Source organism: Sycon ciliatum, chromosome 12 (genome assembly GCF_964019385.1).
Source record: "Sycon ciliatum chromosome 12, ocSycCili1.1, whole genome shotgun sequence".
NCBI classification, from domain to species: Eukaryota; Metazoa; Porifera; class Calcarea; order Leucosolenida; family Sycettidae; genus Sycon; species Sycon ciliatum.
In genome coordinates this window covers 21,203,680-21,229,744 of record NC_088654.1, presented here as the reverse complement: position 1 = coordinate 21,229,744, position 26,065 = coordinate 21,203,680, and the positions used below count along the sequence as shown (strand labels likewise).

Genomic DNA, 26,065 nt, shown 5'->3' with positions numbered 1-26,065 from the left:
GTAGCGATGGCACCCTCTTCTGTGCGGAACTGGAAAGAAGCATCAAAACCGCTAGAGCCGAAGGTGACGACCTCCTACTACTTGGAGACTTCAATGCCAAGAACAGTGCGTGGCTCACCACAGACAGAACAGATCGCCTTGGGGACGACATACAAACTCTGCTACACACATACGGCCTCACACAACATGTCAGATTCCCTACTTACATCCACCGACAAACACCTCTCTCATGTCTAGACCTTGTTATCTCCTCACTCCACACCAATGATATTCATATCCAATCACTTCCACCGTTTGGCGCATCCGATCACACTACTATCAGTGGCCACATCGATAATCAACTGCCCCCCATAATTAACAACTCCCCTCCACGATCCAGAAGCACCACATTCTGGTCATGGACAGACAGCACTATCCACCTTCTTCGAGAAGCCCTTTCACGCACAAATCTCAACCACCATCCAAACCAACACGACCCATGCCCAGTTGACACCTTCTGGCGATCCTGGCGTGACAATGTCATGAGCATCGCCCAAGAACACTGCCAAGTTACTCGCACTCACCCCCCTTGGGACAGGAAGAACGTGCCAGCACGACCATGGATATCAAAGGGCCTCTTGAAAGAGATCAAGGATAAGCACAGAAAACACAGAATATACCTTCACTCACGCTCGCCTGACGACTGGAACACGTTCACTGCCCAAAGAAACCGTGTCACCACCCTCCTGCGTCGTGCTAAATCGGATTTCGTAAACAACTCAACAGCCTCCTCTACTTCCCTACACCGCCTCATGAAGCACCTAACTACAGCTACAAAACAACGCATACCCGAACTCGTCAGCCAAGCAACTCCTGCAACGACACCAGCACAAAAAGCCGCTGCCCTCAACGAATTCTTCATTTCACAGAGCAAGCTGTCCGTGGCCAATGCGGATGAGCAAACTCCAGCCATCAACACCACCCCTGACATCCTCAGTCCCCTTCAAGAAATCTCGACTTCCCAAGCTGAGGTCGAAAAACTCCTCCGAGGAGTTGATACCAACAAAAGCCCCGGGTTTGACTCTATTCCAAACCGCCTCCTCAAAGAAGCGGCTAAGGAACTTGCACCGTCGTTATCGTCCCTCTTTAATCTATCGTTCCAAACCGGAGAAATCCCACAGGAGTGGAAAGATGCCACCATTACTCCAGTACCCAAGCCGGGTGACCCAACCCAACCAACAAATTATAGACCCATCTCTCTCTTGAGCACTACATCAAAAATCCAAGAAAAAATTGCACATCAACTCCTCTACAAGCACATCACACCCCACCTGCCCAACCAGCAGTCCGGATTCCGCGAGAAAGACGGCACTGAGCAGCAGCTCGCCCGTCTCGTCCATACCCTCTCCACTGCGAGAGACGACGGGAAACACGTCAATGCCTGCTTTTTCGATCTAAGCAAGGCCTTCGATCGTGTGTGGCATGCAGGCCTTCTAGCAAAACTCTCCCACTATGGTGTCCAGGGCAACGCCCTGGAGTGGTTCCGACGGTACCTGTTGGGGCGTCGGCAAAGGGTCCAGGTGGATGGCGACCTATCGCCTTTCCTCGAGATCCCTGCCGGCGTCCCTCAGGGATCTGTTCTTGGGCCGCTTCTATTCCTCGTCTACACCATAGACCTTCCACATGCATGTGAGAATCCCGGCACCACCTGTAGCCAGTTTGCAGATGACACCGCTCTGATTTCCATAGCGAGAACTCTTCAAGACTGCACCCGAAACCTACAACAGAGTGTCACAGCAGCTGGAGACTGGCTTCAAAGATGGCACCTGCTGGTTAACACAAAGAAAACAGTCATCCTCCCGTTCTACCACAATAACCGCCCCCCTGAACAGCTACCCCAGATCACCCTCAGGAATAGTCCGCTTACCGTAGCACAAAAACACAAACACCTCGGAATAATCTTTCAGCATGACCTCCGTTGGACGGAGCATGTTGAATACATAGTCAAAAAATCACTCAAGTCTTTCAATATTCTTTTTAGACTAAGGTCTACACTCACCAGTGATTCTTTATCTCACATCTATCAGACATACATACTACCTATATTCTCATATGCGAGCACTGCTCTCACACCGTTGTCCCACACTTCCCTTGACAGGCTAGAACGACTCCAGCGGAAAGCCGCCAGAATATGTCTCCACCTTCCCCTTTACACACACTTAGAACACTCCCACCTTTTGCATCGCATCAAATGGCCAACATTATTTTCACGTTTTAAAGTTAAACATATACTCTTCGCACATTCTCTGCGCCACAATTATGCCCCACCACATATACTCTCGCTGCATACTGCTAGCAACGTGCAACCTTCGTATAATTTACGTCGCTCTCGTACTTGGCACTTGCCAACTCCGCGGACTGACCGCTGTCTCCATTCTCCCCTGTACAAGGCCCTTCATTACTTTAATTGCCTGCCCACCCAGCTTCGCGAAAACCCTTCTCGTACTCCCTTCAAATCCGAGATATCCCTGCTGTTGCACAACTCTGTATGCTCGTGTAGCGACCACCCCTGCCCGTACACTTAAGTACGCAACTCTGTATGCTCATGTGGCGACCACCCCTGCCCGTACACTTAAGTAGTCATTAACCCCTAGGCCCTGCCCACCCAATTCTTCCTCACTCTTTCTCCTTTCTTACACTATTATCTCTTATTGGCCACTGGCTATCGTGAGAATAAAGATTTGAAACTATCTGTACATGTATCAAACTTACAGTATAATAGATAGTAGATAGTTGAAAGTTCGTTCGTGGCCGCGGTGGAGGTGGCTGCGGCGGTGGAGGTGGCCGCGGCGGTGGAGGTGGCCGCGGCGGTGGAGGTGGCCGCGGCGGTGGAGGCGGACATCACATTACACAGATCACATTGCAGACATCACATTGCAGAGATCACATTATGGAGATCACATGACACAGATCACATGACACAGATCACTTTACGGAGATCACATGATGGAGATCACATGACACAGGTGACATGACACATATGATGCTATGATAATTTCTCCCCTACACTCACTCGTGTTAAGCCTTGGGTTTTTGCATCTTCCTGACCTGTACAGCTCTATCTTCTTCTTTGTTTTTTGGTGCGTGTTTTTGGCAGTGACGCCGAGACCTCAGGTCGGCAGAGTCAGCAATGCCCCGCCATCACTGCTGCGTCTCGGTGCAGCGCCTGCTCATTAGTTGTCACATTTGTCCTAGTCTCCGTACCATTGTCTTTCCTTATTCTTTTCGAGCTGGTTATGTGAACGTAGTAAAACAAAAACAAAACAAAAACACAGATCGTATGATGGAAAACACATAGAGATCAGGTGTGTTTGTTGTCTCCTACTTTAACATTCATAAAACTTCGTAAGGTTGTATGTTATCTGAACTAGAAAGTACACAGTGCATAGACCAAAGTAATGTTTTTTGTATACTGTAAAGCAGCGCAAAGAAGAAGATAGCTAATGTAAACAGCGAAAATGTGAAAATGTGCGACCTATACGCATAGCAATAATGACACAAAGGGTCAAGTGCGAGAAAACTCAATAAGCGTGACATGTAGTGTTGTTTGGGCATCCTGTCACGCTTATTGAGATTTCTCGCACTTGCACCTTTGTGTCATTATTGCTAAAAACAATAGGAGGACAGAAGAAGTGTTTTTACTCAGTTTTTTTTTGTCATTATTGCTATGTGTATAGGTCACGCATTTTTGCTGTTTACTTTAGCTATGTAGATAATCGACGCGCACTACACAGTTCTAGCGTTACAATAAGTTTCTCCCCCCCCCTCCCCCCTTGCACTTAGCTCTCACTTCACTTCTTTTGTCTCACCTCCCCACATTCTAATTTAACACTTCATTTTGTTCTCGTAACACATTATTGAATGTATAATTATTTAATCATTGTTCAGCATGGTTACTCTTCAGTCACGACTTTCACTGATGAATGTGACGAGAAAATCTTGATTTTTGTAAACTTTCATGACTTCGTTGTAGTGTGGCGACGACAGCAGAATTTGTTCTCTTTATTGCTAATACTTTAGCTATCTTCTTCTTTACGAATTATAGGTTGCGACTTCGGCGATGATTTTGTTTAGGAATGGGTTTGCTCCCACACTGGAGCTCGCGCTATTCCGCGGACGACTTGACACTTGACTCAAGTGTCAAGTTGTCGGCGGAATAGCGCGAGCTCCAGTGTGGGAGCAAACCCATTCCTAACCTTCTTTTCGCTGTTTTACCGCCTCCTAACTCTATACTGTAAAACATGTAATTTGAGGTGTATTAAAATTTCGGTGTCAGGGACCTGCCAGGTTTCAGGTGTAATTTACAATTAGGTGACCACTATTCCCTGCACATACAGTGCACATACAGTGCATACTCTGGTGTCTTTTAGGTGTAATCTAAATTTAGGTGCTTGTTTTCTCTACCGAAATCACCGAAAATAAAGTTACACCAAAAGCATCGTGTTTTACAGTATCCTAATGTTTAAAAAAAGAGAAGAAACACATGAGAACGAGTTATGCAGCAAATATCCACGACTGTAACAAGATGATAAACAGTCAGAAAGTGCGATAATAGGGCACAATAATAAGGTACAAAACTGACCGGCTACTGAGACATTCAGCGACACGAGACCTACCTCTGACACATCCAGTACGCGAACCAACAGCCTTCCAACTTGGAAGGTTCGTGGTTACGTAGGACCGAAGAGGGGAATGTGTTTCTTCTCTTTTTTACAATTATTTCTGGCTCAGTATCCGAGTATATCCTCATGCTGTTTTTTCTGCAGTGACATGAGCAACAATAAATTAGAAGCATTCCCAGAAGGATTGTTCACACCACTTAAAAATGTCATATACCTGTAAGTCCTTTGCATTGAAGTAGGGGCAAGGAATGCATCTAATACTGTACTACAAAAAGGCTTCGCACTACTCCAGCTGTCAGCTGATGCTTTGAATGACGTGGCTGCTGCTGCTGCTGCTGCTGCTGCTGCTCTCTCTCTCTCTCTCTCTCTCTCTCTCTCTCTCTCTCTCTATCTATCTATCTATCTATCCATGTTGCTACCCTTACTAGTGATAGTCCTCACCCTGAAGTTGCTGTACTAGTTACTTTGTATTTCTGTTTATTGTGTTCATACTGAGTGCGCAACTCACTCTGTCCATTGCGTTAATATTAGGAATAATTAATGGACTCGGATGGGGAGCCAAGGTTTAATTTATACAAAAGAGTAAGGACCGAGGTACTACAAGTTACGCTATACTGCCCATTAACACCACCAGTTACTAAACAATCGGCTCATGCGATAACATTGCACGACACTGAGCGACGGTACTGATGTTCAACAACTAACTGGCTAACAGCTCTAGCACATCTTGGATGCGCACTCCAACAGCCTTCCGACTTGGAAGGTTCGTGCAATGTTTTCGCATGAGCTGATTGTTTAGTGACTGTTGGTGTCGGTGGACAGTATAGGGTAACTTGTACTTCCTTGGTCCTTTCTCTTTTGTATAAACGAGGGAGCTTGGAAGCTCAGGGCCGTACGCTATGCTTTCTTGCCTAACTCATCATGCATGTCACTAGAACTGATGGAAATGGTTTTTTCCATTGATTGGCTACATCATTGTATTGCAAAAACGTTTCAATCAGTTTGATTATGAGTTAGGCAAAAGTAATTGCATATTTTATAGCGGATTGTTATTTTCTCCCACTTCATCAACTTTTGCTTTGCTCCTTCTTTTCTTTTTTATCTCCTTATAATCGGATTTTCTGGCCTTTTGTAGTAATACATTGACCTGTTGAGCCAATGAGGTAAAATTATATTCCATACAATATGATACAATACAATAATACAATAATGTCTTGCCTTTTTTGTTTGAAGTTTTATTTTACATCACAAACCAAACGGGCATCAATGCCCAATATTATGATGGCGATAGAATAAAAAGTGTGGTTCTATAAAGCTGCACTTGAGAAAATGAGAAAACAGTCAAGAGGAAGTATATGTAAATGTACCGGTATTTACAAGTTCGAACGAATTAACAATCAGAGAGAAATAGGAAGATGAGGACCTATGCCAGAGGGAGGTACTATTCGGCCATATTAACCGTAGAAAAACCCTTTCAGCAATATTTAAAACGGCCACCTGATAGAGTGCTTGTGCTTAACTGTTGGTGACGGCCAAATTCATCGTTACCTGTGGAACACATCACATAACTTTAAAGTCTCCTATAATACGCATCCTGTCCGACGGCAAAAGAAGCTGTGGATTTAGTTTTTCTGCATGTTATCAGCAATGACTACTGATCTTCAGCAACTTGGGTCTCCTGTAATACACATCCAGTCTATGCTTTGATAATGCTAACATAAGTATCTAATATTGACTGAGTACGAGGTCAATATAGGAAATAAAAGCCGAGTAAAAGACCGAGGCGAAGCCGAGGCCTTTTACGAGGTTTTTATTTCCTATACTGACCAAGTACGAAGTCAATATTAGATTTATCAGGACAAACAGTCCGTATTTCAAATTCCTGAACGATAACATCATGAATCCTGGTTTTATGATTGCACAACCGTTGCACCACCACACCTACTCATGCAGTGGCAATGCTGCACTAGGCACCGTTCAACTGCGCAACCCCTAAGCAGTCAAATATAAGCAGTCAATATAGCCCTAAGGAGTGAAATATGCAGGAATATTTGACTGCTTAGGTATAGTGAAAATCAATGGGAGTCAATACTAAGGGAGTGAAAATCCTCGGGATAGCACTCGCACAATGTCATCGTATTTGTATTTGTATTTATGGATTCTCCACAGGCCTTAGCCTAAATCGAGGGAATCCCCGTCAACAGCTTATGAAGAAGAAGCTGAGGAGAAAAATAAAAATAGGAAATAGAATGATGCGGGGTGGTAGTAATATAACACAGTGCTCTATGACATCACAGTGCTCTATGACATCGCTACTCTACGTGGAATGAAACCAGAGGGCTCATAACGGGTGATAGCAAAGTGTGTGCGGACAAGAGCGGTGAAACATTTTGGGCTGGATACAGTACGAATGGTCCATGTGGCAGTGGTGACAAAGAGAAAGGTGGCACGGGTGTGTGTGATGGCTCTAGCAGGTGGGAGTAGATGTTGGGGGCGCCTGGCGCTGTTTGACACTGAGTAGCCTAGGTCCTCCAGGGTCGTCATCTGGCTATTGATAAGGTGGTGGAGCTCAAGAAGGCACTGAATGTGTCTTCGCCATGCGAGGCTGGGCCACTGGAGGTGCGCAAAAAGTGAGGCTTTCGGCTCCGTTTGAGGAGGGTACACGCCATACTTCCGCAGGATCACACGTGCCACTCTTGCCTGTAGCCGTTCAAGGGTAGTAGCCTGAGCACTGGAGAGTTGAAATTGCCGGAGGGATGAAGCGTATTCAACCACAGGTCGAACATATCCAGTGTACAAGCGGCTGGCTACTGCTGGGGTGATACGCTTGGTCATGTGGATCAGCAGGACTGCTCGCTGGCGAAACTTTGTTGTGATGGTGGCGACATGGTTGGTGAAGTCAAGGTTAGAGTCCAAGATGACCCCAAGGTGTCCGTGAGTCGTTACATCAGACACGTCATCTCCCTGCATTCTCAGGTGCGGAGTCGGATGAGTAGGGTGGGCACGTTCTGCACGACTTCTAGGAGAGAACTGCATGGTGCAAGACTTCGAAGGGTTGAAGCACTCTCCGACTGAATCAGCCCACTGCAGAACGCCATCAGTGGCGGCCTGGAGGGGTGGACCATTTGTTGTTGATTAGGTCCTCCGGCTGCTCTCCCAAGAGTAGTGTCATCGGCAAATAAGAGCACATCAGTAGTGACATCAGACTATATGGTTCGGGGAAGCGCATTAATGTAGAGAATGAAAAGAATGGGGCCAAGGTGAGATCCCTGGGGAATGCCTGCAGAAACTGGGTGGGTCGGCGACTTGGCAGAGAGAACTTTGACACATCGTCCTGCTATACAACATCCTAATACCATACAACACCGTGTTGATGTCTGTCTGTCTGGCTGGCTGTCTTCGATAGTACGGTACAGGACAGGTACGGGATAGCGCCAGGCATGCCGATGGCATAAACAAACAAACAAACACGGAATTAAAGCTGTGTGGACCCTGGCTAATGCCAGACGTTACTGAAGTAACGTCTTTTGCATAGCTACGGGAATAATCTGCAGACAGAACTGTTTCGTCCTTTGTGAACTCATCAGCGCAGCACAGAGGAAATGAGGCCGACCCTGGTAGCAATGAGAAATAAATTAAACCAGGCTGAATATACCTTGCCAGAGTGATCAAAGTGACAAGTAAGGGAGCTCTGCGTAATGCAAACAGCAAAGGCACTACCCCACATGAGAGTGCTCAACTGCCACAAGAGCAGAAGCAAAATACTCCATCTGCAGACAAAACTGTTTCGTCCTTTGTGGACTCATCAGTGCAGCACCGAGGAAATGAGGCCAAACCGGGTAGCAATGAATACATGCATACCGCACAGCTGCCAATACAAGACACTTACCATTCCCATGACTCACACGGAATGTATTTGGATTAGAATAACAACCGGCCAAGCCTCCCTTGTGGTAGGGAACATCTACCGTCCCCCACGGTCCGACCCGGCAGAGTTCGTGATGGAACTGGAGAGAGTCATAAAGATAGTTGAAAGACCCCAAGATGAGATAGTTCTCCTTAGCTATTTCAACGCCAAGAACTGCTTGTGGCACTCCAACGACAGCACTGATGCCTCAGGTAAGGACCTGCTTTGGCTGTGCCAGACTCATGGCCTCACACAACACTTGTCCGTTGCCACCCACCTATGCCAACACACACCTACATCGTGCCTGGACCAGGCCATCTCTGGCTTCAGCCACAGTAACATCACCCGCTTAAGTCCGCTTAGTTGTAGAACAAACCTACTATGCAGTGCACTTCACACCCGTCTACACAACAATGCGTGCGTTCACGGTCTGGCTGAACTGGGACGTTCTACCAACCCAACAACTCACTCATATTGTATACAACTTTGAATTCCGGCGTTGTGCTAGCCGGTATGTTGGTAGAACTGTTCAGCACCGGAGCGCACGGATTAAACAACACACACCGCTTCACATTCTATCAGAGGAAGCATGCAGAGACCGGCCTAGGCGTGGCAGGCCACGGAAGCACCCACTACCTGTCCTGCCCCAGTCTTCTCCACCAAATCCAGTCAGGTTATCTGGTGCTGGTTTAACAGACTCTTTGGTGTCTGCAGCATCAGCAATAGCAATAGCGGTGACGGTAGTCGACAGTGAGTAAACAGCAAAGCCGACACCAATGTCCATCACTATCATAGATCGTGGCAAACCCAGGAAGTCTATGCCTCCTCAACAAACGCCAGGCATACGCCCCCTGCCGAATCCACCACCTTCTGACCAAACCTTGCCGTCGTCAACATTGGAGCAGACTACAACAACTTCTCAAAGACCAAGACATTCAACAACTTATTACAGTATGAACTATTATACCGGCCAACGACATGTTCATCGTTCCCAAGCGGTCGCTGGTTTCTCCCACAATGTCATCGTAGGAGGAGGCCCAGCGTGACGGCAACACTGGACGTGACCGCAAACGATGAGGGCGACGACGGAAATGGTACTTACGGAGGAGATTCTAGCAGTTGAGTGAGGGAGAGTGCGTGGGTATAGGATAGTGTGAGAGTGAGTGTGGGTGTGTTTTTCGACCTCGTAAGTCTTCGGTGTATAATCACTTGGTATCTCGTCCTGAATGTTGCCAAGTGTATTCTAATTCATGTTTCTCCGTTTCGTGTCATGAACGTCATGGCTATCAGTTACAGGTGAAAGTGTTGGAGGCTGTTTTTTATTATCATATTGCACATACCTACGGAAGAAGGGAAAGCAGAACAAAGACAAAACAAGAAACAACAATTGGGGTGTAGGCGCTGCATGACCTGCGCTGGTTAGATGCGGTGGACTCCCCCCGACCAAGGGTCTCGGGATCGGTGTACACAGCAATCACCATGGGGATGGGGACGAGGAGAGGAATGACGGAGAGAGAGAGAGAGAGAGAGAGAGAGACGGAGGGAGGGAGGGAGAGACGGAGGGAGCTATCCCGTACCTGTCCCGTACCGTACCATCAAAGACAGCTGGCCACAATGGTCAAATAGGGCTTTCAAATGCAAGACCATAATGTGAAGCAACCTGTAAGAATGAGTATGTATGCAAAGTGTATCGGGGGAATGCATGCAGGGCGATAGTGCGGGTTCGAATCCTAGGTTATGTCTTAACCCTTAGGTGCCGGTAGGTCGATTTCCACCTATGCTGACAGTGCATACTAAAATCGAGCACAGAGCCGGTCACGTACATCGCAGGTGTCTGATATTTTGTACAGAGACGCTTCAGTAGCTGGCCTGTAGATAGCAATAGAGAAAGTAGGGGGGTTGCATTTGAAAAAGTCGAGTCGTGATCAACGTGATCGCGCAGATCAGCGGAAGTCAATCGAGCGTGGCAGCCTACGCACGGGTCGCGCAACACGAACAAATTAAAAAATAGGAGAAATAAATTTTTTTATAACATCCCTATGCTTCTTTTGCCTAGGTCATCAAGGTGGTAGACGGTGTCGTATTACCCTCGTTCGCAAAGAGAAAGTTCCCTCTCGCTAGGCAAAAAAGCACAGCGTAGGGCGCTGAGCTTCCAAGCTCTCTCATTTAGTGTTGTATCCGCGGCATATTTTCAAATAATAATAAGCATGTGTTTAGACAAGTGTACTGGCTCCTGTTTCTCTTTCTGTGTTCTATTTTGCAGAATACTGGATGCTAATAACCTGACGACCGTGCCAGCTTCAATGTTTACATCGAGCAGACAATTAACATACCTGTAAGAATGATTTAAGGAGATTGAGATGACATTGCAACGAAAGCAGCAGTATGATTAGTGACTGAAACAACACCAGCAGTACCAGCAAAGGATTTTCATGCGGACATTGCAAGGTGTAATAGGTGTATTCATACTAAGACCGTACAATAATCACTATTCGTATTTCCCGCTCCTTCACCATAGCAACGAGAGCCTATCAAGTATAGAAGAGCGCATGCTCCAGTGGTTCTCTAGTGTTCTGCTCTCCTTCTCACTCTTGGCTACTCTGTTGTGTAAATACTTCGTCCATATAATCATCAGTGGGGAAAAATACGGAACTAAAGGATACCAAAGAATTAAACTGAAGTTAAGTAAGAGAAAGGTTAAAAAGTCGGCGTGGAGACAAGAAACCCAATATTGACGAAAGTAAAATGAGCGCACTCATCCCACGATAGCAATTGAAAAAAATAATTATGTTAAAATGTCATCATGTCGACTAACTTGCCTCTGTATATTGGTTCATCGAATGCTCTTGGGTTGTGTTCCTGAACGTAAAGCCTTATAACTGGTTTGTTTCGGGCCGCTCAACCAGAAACGTGTCTCTTCCCAAGGCCAAGTCAACGCAATTCACAAGATCGCCATTCTTCCAGGGCTACTGTGCGTGGCTAGAACTTCCCGACTCGGTGAAGACTTCAGCATCATTGAAAGAATTTAAAGTGAATCTGAGGGCCTGCTGATGACTGAGTGCACCATAATAATAATAAAACTAATCAATATAGCTTTTCGGCTGTTTCCTTTTCATGTATATAATCATCTCCTCCTTTTACCACGGTTGGCTATCACTCACATCTTCCCGTTTTGGTTGCCATCGGAAGCCATAAGATGTTGAATAAATAAATAAATAAATGTAATCATGCCTCCAATAGTGCTAGCTTTAGAATACCAGTGTCTCTTGCATTAGTTTTAGATCTAATAATGCTCACCTTATGGGACCATAAATATCTTTCCTTTGTTGTCCAACTATCATTGTGATGAAAATTTATAATGATAATCACAAGAAATCGACGTTCAAATTTTAACATATGAGCCCGGATCAGCGAAAATCATCGCTTGCGTTTGATATCAAATTGATCAAAAAGTGACGTTGAAGTCGAGCGAAAGAAAAGTCGTGGACCTAACAACTTCCCACCACCTTCCTGTCTTTCTTGTCACTAGCCTTTCTTTCCGCCTGACAATCCTGTGTTTGTTTATTTGTCAGTTACTAGCTAGCTAGGCAAGCCCCAGGCAAGTGAGGAGACACGGCTGGGAACCCCCACGTACCTGCGCTTGGCTGGTGAATACGTACGATCGCGGGGCGCAAGCATCGCACGCGCATCGATCGTCGTTGACGCCAATCACGTCACGTAATTTTTTGTTGATGACTGGGTTGGTGATTGCTCATCAAGGGAGTCAGGTGAAAGATACGGAGCTCCAGAGGATGACTCTCTCCTGCCGCAAAGCAACTCAGCAAGGCTGCAGACTTTGTGTAGAAGAAAGCAGCTCTGCTGAGACTGACGACGAAGTAGATATTGCGGAGGGATGAACGACTCATTCACTAGTGCGTTAGTCGGATATCGACAGTGACGTTGCAGAGCAAATGCGTCTCGATCCGCGACTGGGAGAGCAACGAGTGCTAGTGCAAGATAAGATCTGCTTCGTTGGCTTGGACACTGAGCGACTTGAAATATTTATTTGGTCCATGCAGCAGCTCTCAAAAATATTCAAAAATATGTTCCTGTTTGGTCAGGTATCTGCACTTGTACATAGTACGTACCTCATGAGCCTCTGTGCTAAGTATTCATAGCCACTAGGATTGCACTCCGTGTGTGCACATATGTTTTCATGGAAGTGAGGGGGCTTGGAGAGCATCTGTACAGAGCCTGGTGTGGATGCAAGCGAAAGAAATATCAGTCCCTGGAACTTGTCCATATGCCGTTGGATCAGTTGTATAGTCAGTGAAGCAAATGGATTACTTGGACAAGCAAGTGTCTGAGTACACCCCTAATTAAGGACTATAAAAATTCCTCCTTGCTAGCCAGCTGAGTGATGGCATGGCCTAACAGGATCAGACACATACCAACTCTCATACCTGTATCTTACACAGAAATGCCACTTACAACATTAGTACAGATATGTAGTGTACCACTTACGGTGCTGTGATTGATTCAAAATTTCTTGAGACTGGTTATCAGTAGTTGTGGATCAATTTGGAGGAAAATTGTTTTTAGAAATTCGTGCACATGTGATGGCTTTTGCTGATTCAGGCTCATTATTATTATTGTTCAATTGTAATCGTGGTATGAGTGCACTCATTTTACTTTCATCAATAATAGAAAGGTGTTAGAAATGCCACATAAGAATCATGATACAGGGTGCGGGGATTCTCACGTGCATCTGTAAGGTCCATGGCATAGACGAGGAATAGAAGCGGCCCAAGAACAGATCCCTGAGGGACGCCGGCAGGGGTCCCGAGGAAAAGTGAAAGGTCGCCATCCACCTAGACCCTCTGCCGTCACACCAACGGTACCGTCGGAACCACTCCAGGGTGTTGCCCTGAACACCATAGTGGGAGAGTTTTGCTAGAAGACCTGCATGCCACACACGACCGAAGGCCGTGTGTGGCATGAACTCAAGAGAGAGATGGGTCTATAGTTTGTTGGTTGTGTCGGGTCTCCAGGCTTGGGCATTGCAGTAATGGTGGCATCTTTCCACTCCTGTGGGATTTCTCCGGTTTGGAATGATAGGTTAAAGAGGGACGATAACGATAGTGCAAGGTCTTTAGCGGCTTCTTTCAGTAAGAGGTTTGGTATAGAGTTGAACTTAGTATCAACTACGCGCAGGACTTTTTCGACCTCAGCTTGGGAAGTCGAGATTTCTTGAAGGGGACTGAGGATGTCAGGGGTGGTGTTGTTGGCTGGAGTTAAACTTTCCTCAGATCAATGAATATGAAGAATCCCCTTGCGTTGTGTTCGTTGGTCTTTTCCAACAGCTGTCACACAGAGAAGATCATGTCCGTAAAAGATCGATCGCGTCATAACCCACATTGAGACTCCGGCAGAAATTCAGCAGCGATCACCTGAAGGAGTGACTGAATGGCACTAGCCAGCACCTTACCCACCACGTCCAGGAGTGAGACCCCTCGCCAGGTATCGCACTCAGAGAGGTCGCCCTTCTTGGGCACCGGCACGAGAGTAGCATCAACACATTCCTGCGATACGCTACCAGTACGCCACACATCCCGGATCCCGGATCAGGCTCACTAGTCTCAGATTGAGGTTTTCACCGCCAGCTTTCAGCATTTCTGGCGATATACCAGAAGCCCCAGCCGCCTTCCCGTTCCGCAGTCGTGTCACAGCGTAGCTGATCTCACGCGTATCAGGAAGCCCATCAAATCCTCAGCAACAGGAAGTTCCGGAACAGACTCAAGAGCGTTTGGCGTCTATGTGCTCTGCATGTTGAAAACAACAGTTGAGAGGTGCCCTCTCCAGCGTTGGCCCAGCTCCTCAGGAGAGTTGCAGATGTTCCCATTTGCATCAAATATGGCGAAGGTCCACACCGGCTGCAACCCCTGGTCCACCGCCTTGAAGTCATGTATGCATTTTCATACTATGGCGCCATTGAACGAGACTCAGTTGCTTATTGGGCCTTGGCCTGAATCCACATAACTCCAGCCGAGTCTGCAGCGGTACGTGCCCTTGCTTTGGCCGCCTAAAAACCGGCAATAGAACGGAGCATCGCACTGCTGACCATGGTACACCCAGGAATTGTAAGCAGCATCACGGACATTCAGAATAGGCTGTAGCGTAGGCATTGCCTCGCGAAACCAGTCCGGTTGATAACGTTTCGCATGGCAGAGCGTAGCAGATGCTGCAGAGCACTTGCTGTCCACGGCTGCGTCCTCTAGCCATGTTCATTCCAGTTCCTCAACAATAGTTGCCGGGTACATCTCAGCAGGTGTGTGCTCTTGCGCCTCTGCATGGGTAGGCCGCACCCTTAATTGTGCTCTCTGAACTCTTCGGGGACAGTGTTGCCAACCGCCCGTATTTGTCCGTATTTTTACGGAAAAACGAAGTTTTGTCTGCAGTACGGATTTCAATCGAATATCCCGCAAACGATCATGTACATGTATATGATCGATTACTAAAACCATTGTAACTCCATCGTTTCTTGTGCTAATTCAATAATCGAAGGGTAACAAAAACTCCAAGCTGTCCAATGCAACAATCGCTGAAGCGTAAGGGCCCGGTCACACATGCACTGGGGTTTCGCTTCGGCGACGAGGTTCTGCGGCAGCGAGCCTGGTGTCGCTCCAGCGAAACCACGTGTGTATGGTCACACATAAAACACGGCCAACTCCTACTTTGGCGGAAAATACGAGTAAAGTGGACTGTGGTGCATACGGTACGGAGAATAGACGAGGTCAATGGCTGTCTTGCACGCATTTTTGCTGCATGGACATCATACGCATACAAATCTCTCGTAGCAAGTCCATATACAGCAGACCACGGTGTTTTCCGCTGAAGCGAATCCGCAGAAGCGACAGTCTCGCTTCGAAAATTTTGGAGGAAGTGGATTGGAGTTTCCGCTGAAGCGGAAGTTCCGCTTTTCGCCGTTGCCATGCCATTTTTCGCTCTTGCGACCTCGCTTCAGCGTATACGCTACTTTAGAGTGCATGTGTGACCGGGCCCTTACGATGTTGAACTCCAGAGATATCACTCGCCGTATTCAGGTATTCTTGCCTTGGCAAAATCAATTTTTTGAACGAACTCTTTGCCATTTTGGTGGGAAATCCCTTTTTGCGTGCTCTTTGAGCAACTGAGCACTTTATAATGCTGTAGCCGGCTGAAGTTTAAATCGCCCTCGAAAATAATTGAGCGTTCTGCGATGAAGGAGAGTGGAATGGTGTTGATGCGACGATTTGCTTGCATATTAGGCTTGGCTCTCAGATTGTGCACAATCTGAGAGGCCCAAACGCGGGAGGCCTAGGAAAAATCCAGTACCTACACGGCAGGATAGTTCCCTGCCGCTGTCTGCCGTTCCGCCTTTGACATCTGTGTTGGACGGGCTTGAGCTTGGCAGCTCTTTGGAGGTGCGTGCCATTGGTGCAGCCCTCGGGTGTGCCTAAGTCTGTGCTGCTGGGTGCTGTGCCTGGGGCTGTGCCTCGAGTGGTGACAGCACCTCTGCCTCCCCCTGACCCGCCTCCTTCGAGGTCTGTGGTGGTGGGGAGCACTCGTGGCGGTCGATTTGTCCCACCGGAACCAGAGCTGGATTCAACAGAAAGACCAACAACCATGGCTGCAACAACAACACGAGCTTCACATCCGACAACAACACCAGCTTCACATCTAACAACAACAATCCACAAAACAAAGCAGCAAATGACAGACCACGCAGATCTACAGCAGATTACAACCGGACCTATGAATTCCCGGTAAACGTACAAAGGAAACAATCGGAGAGGGCGACGACTAACATGAAGGCAACGGCATTTGTGGCTGGCGTTGATGATGAAGGTGAGACGCAGAACGATGTAAGTGAGGAGATTCGAACCGGTGTGGATTATGGAGCAGGTTCTGGTTTGAGCAGTGAGGGAGAAGGTGAGCTGAGTCGGGGTGAGAGTGAGTGTGAGGTTGTGCGCGTGATTCGAGATTGTGTGCGTTCGTCTCGTAATAACAAGTCTCCAGTATACAATCATTTGTTCTCTAGTACTGACTGTTGCCGTACTTATTCCGATTCCTGTTTTTCTGTTTTGTGCCGTGCTCGGCATGGTTATCTGTTGCAGTTACACGTTTTGGAAGCTGTTTGTCAGCGCATTCATAAGCCGAATTTGTGTGTCCAGAAAGATAGAGTTATTACCCTAAAAATGTTCAAATAATGTTCTTTTGTGTAGTGTGGCAACGTTGTTGCCACTTGTGCAAAAAATGTGGTTTGTCACCTTCTTGTTTGTTATTTTTATTATTATCATTCGTTCTCACTTTTTTTGTTGCTGATACACACTTGTCACGCCTAGTTCTTACTTGTACACCCTTGTTTTCTGCACGCTTTTGTGAGAAATCACACCTCGATATTCCAGTGCTGTAATAATAATTATATAAATAATAATATAGATATAGACAGGTGTGGAGCATAGAAATACTTTTTTGCATGCAAAACACCCCTGACGTTCACACCTCACTCAAGTGGTTGCAGTGCACCTTGTCAGTTCTGTTGGCTGCATATCACATGCACATGCTTCTGACCACACTTCTACAACACTGCTCCAACTCTGTAGCAGTCAAGCCTGCCAGCCAAGGTAGCACGTTTGGGTAGTTTTGGTCGCTGTCTGCAGGTCAGATACGGCACACTTATAGCTAAAAGTCGATCGCTGGTCACGCAACACAGGTGGGCACAGATTATCACTACGAGACGATGACGGAAATGCAACTAGACATGACGAACTGAAGGCAAAGACTGCTTTTCACACCCCAGCAACACGGGCATGCACCAACTCCACGTACAGACGACGTGCACAAAATCACGCACAACCTAGCAATAAATTCGCATACTTCAGTTATCTACGTGCCTATATTGTATGTTCATGCAGTCATTTGCAAAATAATCGAATCAAGACCTTACCAAGCGTACCGTTTTCAAGTCATCTTAAAACATTGTAAGTTGTATGTTGATCATAGAGGGTTTCACATACGAGAGAGCTAGGAAGCTCAGGGCCCCACGCTGTGCTTTTTTGCCTAGCTCATCGTGCATGTTGTTAGAACTGATGGAAATGTTTTTCCTTTGATTAGCTACATCATTGTATTGCAAAAACGTTTCAATGAGTGACTGAAGTAACGTCTTCTGCATAGCTACGGGACCGGCGCTGACTCTGCTGATCGCGGGCGTTCTGGAGTCGACGGGATGTCTGTCCTGACGTTTCCTGGGACAGGCGCTGACTCTGCCGCTCACGGGCGTTCTGGAGTCGACGGGATGTCTGTCCTGACGTTTCCTGGGACCGTCGCTGACTCTGATCATGGGCGTTCTGGAGTCGACGGGATCTCTCTTCCTATGTTGCCTGTGACCGGTGCTGACTCGCCCGTTCTCGCTTATTTTGGAGACAACAGGATCTCTCTTCCAAAGTATGTTTTTGCGGACGCATCCTATCACCTATTAGGCAACTAATGTCCATTCTAATTGCATTTCCTCCTCGTCTCCCCATTTCTTTCCAGAAAATCTCCCTATAGAGGTTTTTCGAATGACGTCACACGCCCCCACGCGGCGCAGCTGCTGGCGTGTTGAGTGGCAAAAGATGAGATCGAGTGAGATCGAGATTGAACGCCAAATACAATTATTTTATTTATTTTGTTGACGGCTTGTCGTCTTTCTTTGCTATCCACTCAGTCCACACTGGCCATTTTCGCTTTACGCTTGATCTTCAGGTTTATCTTTAGCGCTTTGTTTGTGTAACCGATATTGATCAAGGTCGAAATGGGGAAGAGCTGCTCGGCTGTTGGCTGTACGAGACGATTCAAAAAGGGCGACAAAGGTTGGACAAGATTGCCCTCTGAAGAAAGTGAACCTGAGCGCAGGGAAAAGTGGATAACTGCTCTGCGAAGGGAGAACTGGACACCAGGAAAGCACAGCTGGTTATGTGGAGCGCATTTTATCGGCGGGGCGAAGAGTGATGAGCCTTTGTCACCAGACTATGTGCCACGTGTGTTTACGTTTGTACGGTCCCCAGTCAAGAGGAAAATGCAGGAGGAGTTGGAGGCTTACCACCGGCGTGCAAAGCGGACTCGTTTGTTTGCTGATCAAAGCGCTACAAAGGCTGTGGAATCGACTGCAGCAACTCCTACTCCTGATCCTGCTGAATCCGCGTCCACTTCAAAATCTTGCCAAACAGATCTCACCATGGGCAAGCTTCACGATTTGGAGAGTGAAAAGGAGCAGTTGAAGGCATCAGTAGCGAAACTGCAGGCCCGAGTGACGGAGTTGGAGCTGGAGAACGCCACCTTGAAGCTGAAGCAGCCGTCTTATGGGTACACTGAAGATAATTTCAAAAATGACCCTGCCAAAGTCCATTACTACACTGGCCTGCCTGATGTGAAAATCCTGTCAACTGTCTTCTCTTATGTGTCAAAGCCTCTCTCTGCCCATGGTCATAGCAAGTTGTCCCTCTTCCAACAATTCATCCTCGTGCTCATGAAACTTAGACTGAACCTCGCGCATCAGGACTTGGCTTACCGCTTTGGCATCAGTCCGGCCACTGTCACAAAGATATTTGAGAAGTGGATTCAAGTGATGTTCGTCCGGCTACGCCCACTTATCCGCTGGCCAAACCATGGTGACCTGGAGAAGACCATGCCGAGGAGCTTCCGCGGACAGTTCGGTCGCTGCGTCTGCATAATCGACTGTTTCGAGGTATTTATGGAGAGGCCACGTAATCTTATGGCTAGAGCTCTCACCTTTTCACATTACAAATCCCACAACACTGTCAAGTTTTTGGTTGCTGTCACACCCCAAGGCTCCATATCCTTCATCTCCAAGGCTTGGGGCGGACGAACACCTGACAAGCATTTGACGGAGAACTGTGGCCTATTGAAGCTCCTCAATCCGGGAGATCAAGTCATGGCGGATCGTGGATTTACTATCGAAGACAGCGTTGGCATGTACTGTGCCAAACTAGTCATCCCTTCCTTCACCAGGGGGAAGAAGCAGCTGAGAAGGCAGGAGCTCGAGCAGTCACGCCAAATCGCGAATGTGCGTATCCACGTTGAGAGGGTGATCGGCCTGCTTCGGCAGAAGTATACCATCTTGCAGTCAACCCTGCCTATCACCCTATTGAAGCATGATACGGATGAGAAGGAGTCCATGATTGATCGTATTGTTAGTGTGTGCTGTGCTTTGTGCAATTGCTGCAAATCTGTTGTGCCGCTCAACTGAGCACTGTGATAGTAGTTTGTAGATGATTGTGATTTGCTGCAACGGGTTTATGCATTGTGGTACTCTGCTCATTATACACGTTGCCGTTATTATCTTGGTCATGAAACTCATCATGCCACCATGGTCCTGCAATGTCAGCTCTGCTTGCCATATCAACGAGTGTCAGTTATTTTGCCTATGTCTGGTGGCACCCTGTTTCAATGTCCATTGGATGCCTGAACTGGCCGGCTATGCGCTGAACTGTGAATGTATTGTTTTATTTTTTTAATAGCATCAAATGGAAAATAGCTGTACACCATGATTAATGAAACTGTCTTTGTGTTCGGCAATGTGAACTTCAATATTTGCATATAAACTAACACTATCGGCACCCAGACAAGTTGAACTTGTTCGGTTGTGGATGAGCTTTGGGTGTAAATCCACTTCAATGCTGGGGTTCCATTCCCTTTCCCAGGAGTCAAACTCAGCCAAATTGGGAGTTTAGTGTATCTCTCTTGTTGCCGCAATTGCCTTTCACAGGCACAACAAAGTCTGAGTGGTGGTCCAATGGCTTTCACTATGGAGAGGATCTTGGTTTAAAAGAAGACACTGGTTCACACAATAATTATACAGAATGTGATTGATGAGGTACAACAGTGTAATCGCTACTGACATACGATTTGAATACCTCAAAATTAGAAAACTAGTTTATGCCATACTCCATACACAAGATATCCAGCGACGTCATGCGTATACAATGTAACTGTACAAGTTGCAGGATGACGGCATCGTCAGGGGTAGACTTGAGCAACGTACATACCATACGGCAGACTGTGAAATGAAGAACAGGCATGACCAGTGAATGCTGCACAATACCTCAGTATCAGTATTCCTGAAAGGTAGGACCTGTTAATAATTACCACTCGAGAGAAGACTGTAAACTCATCTTGTTATCAGCAAACTGAAATACATTACAAATACATTATAAAAGTAGAAAGGAAAAGGACATATGGAAACGAGTTAAGAGTAACTCTCCACCACTGTATGTCCTTTTCCTTTCTACTTTTATTATTGGCTCAATACCCGAGTTTCAAAATACATTATAGCAAAGGAAAAGGAGCGAGAACACGCCAAGCTACTTGCATGGGAGAAAAGGCTAACTCACTCCACGAACTACAAAACAAATCTCATCCTTTCACACGCAGTGAAGGAGCTTACAAAAGTGAAAGGCAAGTGCATATGGCTGCACACACAGCCTACGCTAGCTGCAGCGCTGGTACACCGGAACTATTATCATAAAGAGCCAGCCAGCATGAATCAAAGCAATCGACTGTCGCGACACCAGTGCAGACAAAGTGATGCGTACACAATACAGACAAGGGGACAAGTCCAGCCAGATACAGTTACTTGAGCAGAGAGAAGCACCAACACAATCTTCAGGATGCATGCACATAATTCTAACAGGACCACTCCTCAAGCTTTCGACTTCTTCTGGCGAGCTGCCTTGCGGCATTCAGGACAATGCCAGCTCTTACCGGGCTTCTTCTTGAGGCCTAGGCACTTCACATGGAAGAAACGGCGAGTGCAATCAGTATTAGCACACTTCGCTACATCACCGGCCTCTTTCCCGTCACAGTAACAACCACCCGGCGATGACAATGTAGTCTGTGGCAGACCCACTGTGGCTGATGCGCCCGCTGCTGCTGGTGGTCCGTCAGGTAAGCTATCAAAGTTCTTTGAATACCATTTAGCGGCTAGTTCCGGTAGAACTCCAAGTTTGTAGAAATCTACAACTGCCTCCAAGGCTTTAGCCATAAACGGCGCATCAGGAAGTATGCGCTCCACGTGCAGCTCTTCCTTGTTCCAGACTATGAAGTCACAGTGTCTGGCAGCGCAGACCTTCAGCTGGAGCTGGACCTGATAGTAGTAGGCATGGTCGTGCTTTAGGCGAAGCTGTGGCAGCAACCCGGAGGAAGACGGGTCCTTCTCCAAGCAGAATTTGCTCTCGTCAGCAGCATCAGCGAATGCCTTGTCCCGGCATGAATAGGGACACTTGATCTCAAGCACACCGGCCCCACAGCATGCACAACTGACAAAGCCATCTGGGCTTGCCCCAAGATACGGGAAGTCAGGAGACAGGCAAAGACCGCACTCAGTCACAGACAGCTCCTTGTGAACAGCCCCCTGCTTCCTTACATACAGCTCACGCGCACTGGCCTCATGCTCACAGCCCCATTTAGTGGCTGAAGTTGTGAACGCTTGCGCCTCCGGATAACAAATGGCTTTGATGAGCGACACGGATGGATTGCTGGGATTGGTGCGCGTAGCAGCTTTGAAGCGGGATGCTGTTACCCTGCCAGCACGGTAGCGAAACCACTGCTTGGAGGTAGCCTGGTCCTTTGTGAGCCTCTCCACAGCCTTTGCCTCCTCCGCAGTCACAGTTATTGCGCTGAACACTTTTTCACAGTGCTGCAGCACATCGGCAAAGTTGGCTGTCAACAGTGCGTCATTGTAGAGCTCGTCTACCAGGTATGGTGGGCAGCCGTCCTGATCCTTTGGAGCGTACCGGTCAGAGAAGGCAGGCATAGTGCTCAGCACCGCACAAGAGCCGGCGGAATCCAGAGAGGCACATAGGGCATCAACTTCCTCAGCTGTGGGATTGTCAAACGGAGCAGGCTTGCTCTTGGCGGAACTGCTGGTAGCTCTTGGTTGTTTATTCTTATCCTTCCTTGGGTCGGGCACAGCAAGATCAATGTCAATGACCCTAGCATACTCCACAGTTTTCATGCTTGGGGCAATCCACTGACAAGGCAGGGAGGTACATGCAGGCTCTACTGCCATGGACGTACGGACAGACAAGCTCATGAGCAAAGCTGCGATGTGCGAGCACGCTTCGCCCAGGCCAGCCATGCAATTACAATGCGCACAAATCACGATTCCGTCCTTCTCCGCGGCTACCCAAGGCCTCAGATTATCTGCAGACACAGTCTGCGAATGCCTGACCGAAGCTGTCACGAAAAATTTCGTGCTGTCAGCATTTGCAGGAAACGACAGGACGTCTCCAACCCAGCCAGATTTTACGAAATTATAAGCATCCAGACTTTTGTAGGCTTTCAAGGACTCTTTGGTGTACGGACTAGGAGTATTTACAAGATAGTTATAAACATCAGGCCACTCGATACTCGAGAAAAACTCCACGGCAGAATTTTTGGAGAGGACGTACGGATCGGACACATTTGAAACAATTCGGTCAAGCTTCTCGCGATACCGCTTCTTGGCTACTTCGTCCAGCTCACCGTAGATTTTTCCAAATTCTCTAGGCTCCATTTCAGCAGTCATAACAAGCAGGTACCCTCTCAAGAACGCACAAACAAGCACGAATCTGATCGTCAAATCAGCAAAGAAATACTGGAATAGTGCAAACTCAAACCAAAAAGTGCAGCTGTCACCAGGTCACGGTCTTTTTGCCACTCAAGGTCACCTGAGCCCACGCGGGACCGGCACGTGACCACTTTTCGAAAAACCTCTATACATCAGGGAGTCGTATACATAATACGATGAATATTGTGGCATGGCCAGCTTATTGTGGCCAGCTGTGTTTGATGGTACGGTACAGTACGGGACAGATACGGGAGCCAGCAAATATTGTGGCCAGCTGTTTGTGGCCAGCTGTGTTTGATTGTACGGTGTGGTACGGGACAGATACGGGGTAGCTCCAGGCAAGACACAAACACACAAAAAAAACAAAAAAATACCAAATTAAAGCTGTGCGGACCCTGGCTAGCGCCAGACGTTACTGAAGTAACGTCTTCTGCATAGCTACGGGAATTAAATTCATTCTGTTTGGTGCCCGTAGCTGTGCCATATTTAGAGTTGTCGCGTATTGCGTTATTTCTATATCAGTTTCATTTGTGATGTTTTGTCCTTTTTTCTCTCTCTCGTAATAGTGCTTCAGGTGTGATTAATTATCAGTTCGCAGTGCTCCTCATTTATTAACCCATCCTAACCGATGTGCCCACTTCATTCCTGATGATGGTTATTTCATAACCGAAACGTTGAAATATATTCAACCACAGACCGAGAGCAAATATGAAAAGAAAGAAAGAAAGAAAAGAAGAAGAAAAAATACGTATCAATACAGCCTGGAGCGTTAAAGAGCATTACTTTGGCAGAGCCTCCTTGAAAGCGAAAAGTGCCTCACCACATCGAATACTACAGGAAAGGGAGAGCCGAAAGCTAGATATCACAAACACAGGGAGTTAAGAAGTGTGGAAAAACAAGGAGCAGGCAATTATACTTGATATTGAGTAGGTGAGTTCCCTTCAGGGACGGACACGATAATAGTATTTACTGTTTACTTTTCATTGAGTAGGTCTATCACGCTGGAAACAGTCAAACTATTGTAAGTGCTGAGGAAATCATTTTACAGGCGGCGAGGACTCAAGAAATCTAGCATCAAGAGCAATCACTCCTTCGCCTTAGTCACACCGTGCCATTCTTAGGATGTCAGTGTTTCTCGCGATAGTTCTAGATCCAGCACTAGGCCATAATTATTCCCGTAGCTATGCAAACTTACACGACACGATACTTCAGTAACGTCTGGGGCTAGCCAGTGTCCACACAGCTTTAATTACGGGTTTGTTTGTTGGTTTGTGCCATCGGCATGCCTGGCACTACCACTTACCTGTCCCGTGTGCCGTCGGCATATGCCTGGCGCTATCCTGTACCTGTCCCATACCGTACCATCAAAGACAGCTGGCCACAATATTTTTATTTATTTATTTATTATTACAGCATCTCATAGCACAGTGAGAACACCGGCCAATCCAAAGAGAGAGGGTGTTAGCCAACCACGGCAAGGCAGGGAGAAGGGGAGGAGAAGAAAAAAGGAACCAGCATGGATAAGCAGTGATTGCAACAAAATGAGAAACACAAAATCAAAGTCAAGGCGCGACAAGGCTCTTAAAAAGGCGGAGGGAAGAAAGGTCCTTAGTTCTTGGGGAAGTGCCAGCCACGCAGAGTACGCAATGAAAAAGGGAGAGTGAAGTAGAAAGGAGGACTTAGGTTTCGGAAGGGAAAGGGAGTTTCTCTTGCTACGGGAAGAGAACCAGTTGAAACAGTGGAGGTGAGGTGGACACAGATTGAGTTTGAGAGAATGGATAAGGGTGACAAGATGTTAATTACGTCTCTTAGACAAAGGGGTAATGTCAGCAAGGGCATAAAGGGTGGAAGATGGAAGCATGCGGGGTTTTCGGAGGAGGATTTTGAGAACTTTTTTTGTGGTGAATTTCGAGCTTGGCAGCACGGGTTGTGGAAATTCCAGCCCAAGCAGTATCTGCATAATCAAAAATGGGGCGTAGGTAAGCTGAGTAAAAGAGGAGTTTACAAGAGATTGGGAGATGGTAACAGTGGGAAGAGAGAATCCCTAAAGATGAACTTGATCGTTTACATATGTAATCGATGTGGGGTTCCCATGAAAGATTAGAGCCCTATTCAAATAGGGCTTTCAAATGCAAGATCATAACGTGAAGAAACTTGGAATAATGAGTATGTATGCGAAATGTATCGGGGGAATGCATGCAGGGCGATAGTGCGGGCCGAATCCCATGCCACGTGTTGAAAAAAATAGGAGAAATGAAAAATTTATAACATCCCTATGCTTTTTCGCCTAGGTCATCAATGTGGTAGACAGTGTCCTATTACCCTCGAGTGCAAAGAGAATGTTTATTAATTTCGCCCAGGGCCCTACGCTATGCGTTTTGCCTAGCTCATCATGCATGTTTGGACAGATGGAAACTTTTTGCAATACAATGATGTAGCCGGCGATCAGTTCATTGTAGTATGATTGGGAATTGTAGCCAGTATTATTTTTCTGGTTTTAGAGATCGTATCGGAGCAGCCGTTCTGCAATTCAAAATCGAGCTGTCATGGTCGACGTAAAACACTATTAATTTTACATACCGTATTTTACCGGTTGTAAGTCGACCCCGGTTTTAAGTCGACCCCCGTATCCGGAGGTCTCAATTCTGCGTTTTAAAGTTTTCACCCAAAGAAGCACTACTAACCCCTCCCTGCTATTAAGACACCAACAAATCATGTAAACATTCCCTGTTGGAAGTTATAACATCCCAATCCTTCAAAAGACCAATAAACTGGAAAAATGTGTACACATAGTGCACTCGTGCATGCAGTTCAGGTCTTTTTTTGTAAGATTCTGATAGTTCCCGGTTATAAGTCGAATCCCGGTTG

General features: G+C 46.9%; 1 protein-coding gene across 1 annotated transcript in view; it reads left to right on the top strand.

Moving 5' to 3' along the window:
- The first annotated feature begins 4,809 nt into the window (after window positions 1–4,809).
- The window catches only part of LOC135828064 (carboxypeptidase N subunit 2-like), a 68,787-nt gene continuing 47,531 nt past the window's right edge, over window positions 4,810–26,065 (top strand). The window contains exons 1-3 of the mRNA XM_065340497.1: window positions 4,810–4,877; window positions 10,832–10,903; window positions 17,505–17,570. Coding sequence (XP_065196569.1) covers window positions 4,810–4,877; window positions 10,832–10,903; window positions 17,505–17,570 — 206 coding nt within the window. The remainder of the gene's footprint in view (window positions 4,878–10,831; window positions 10,904–17,504; window positions 17,571–26,065) is intronic.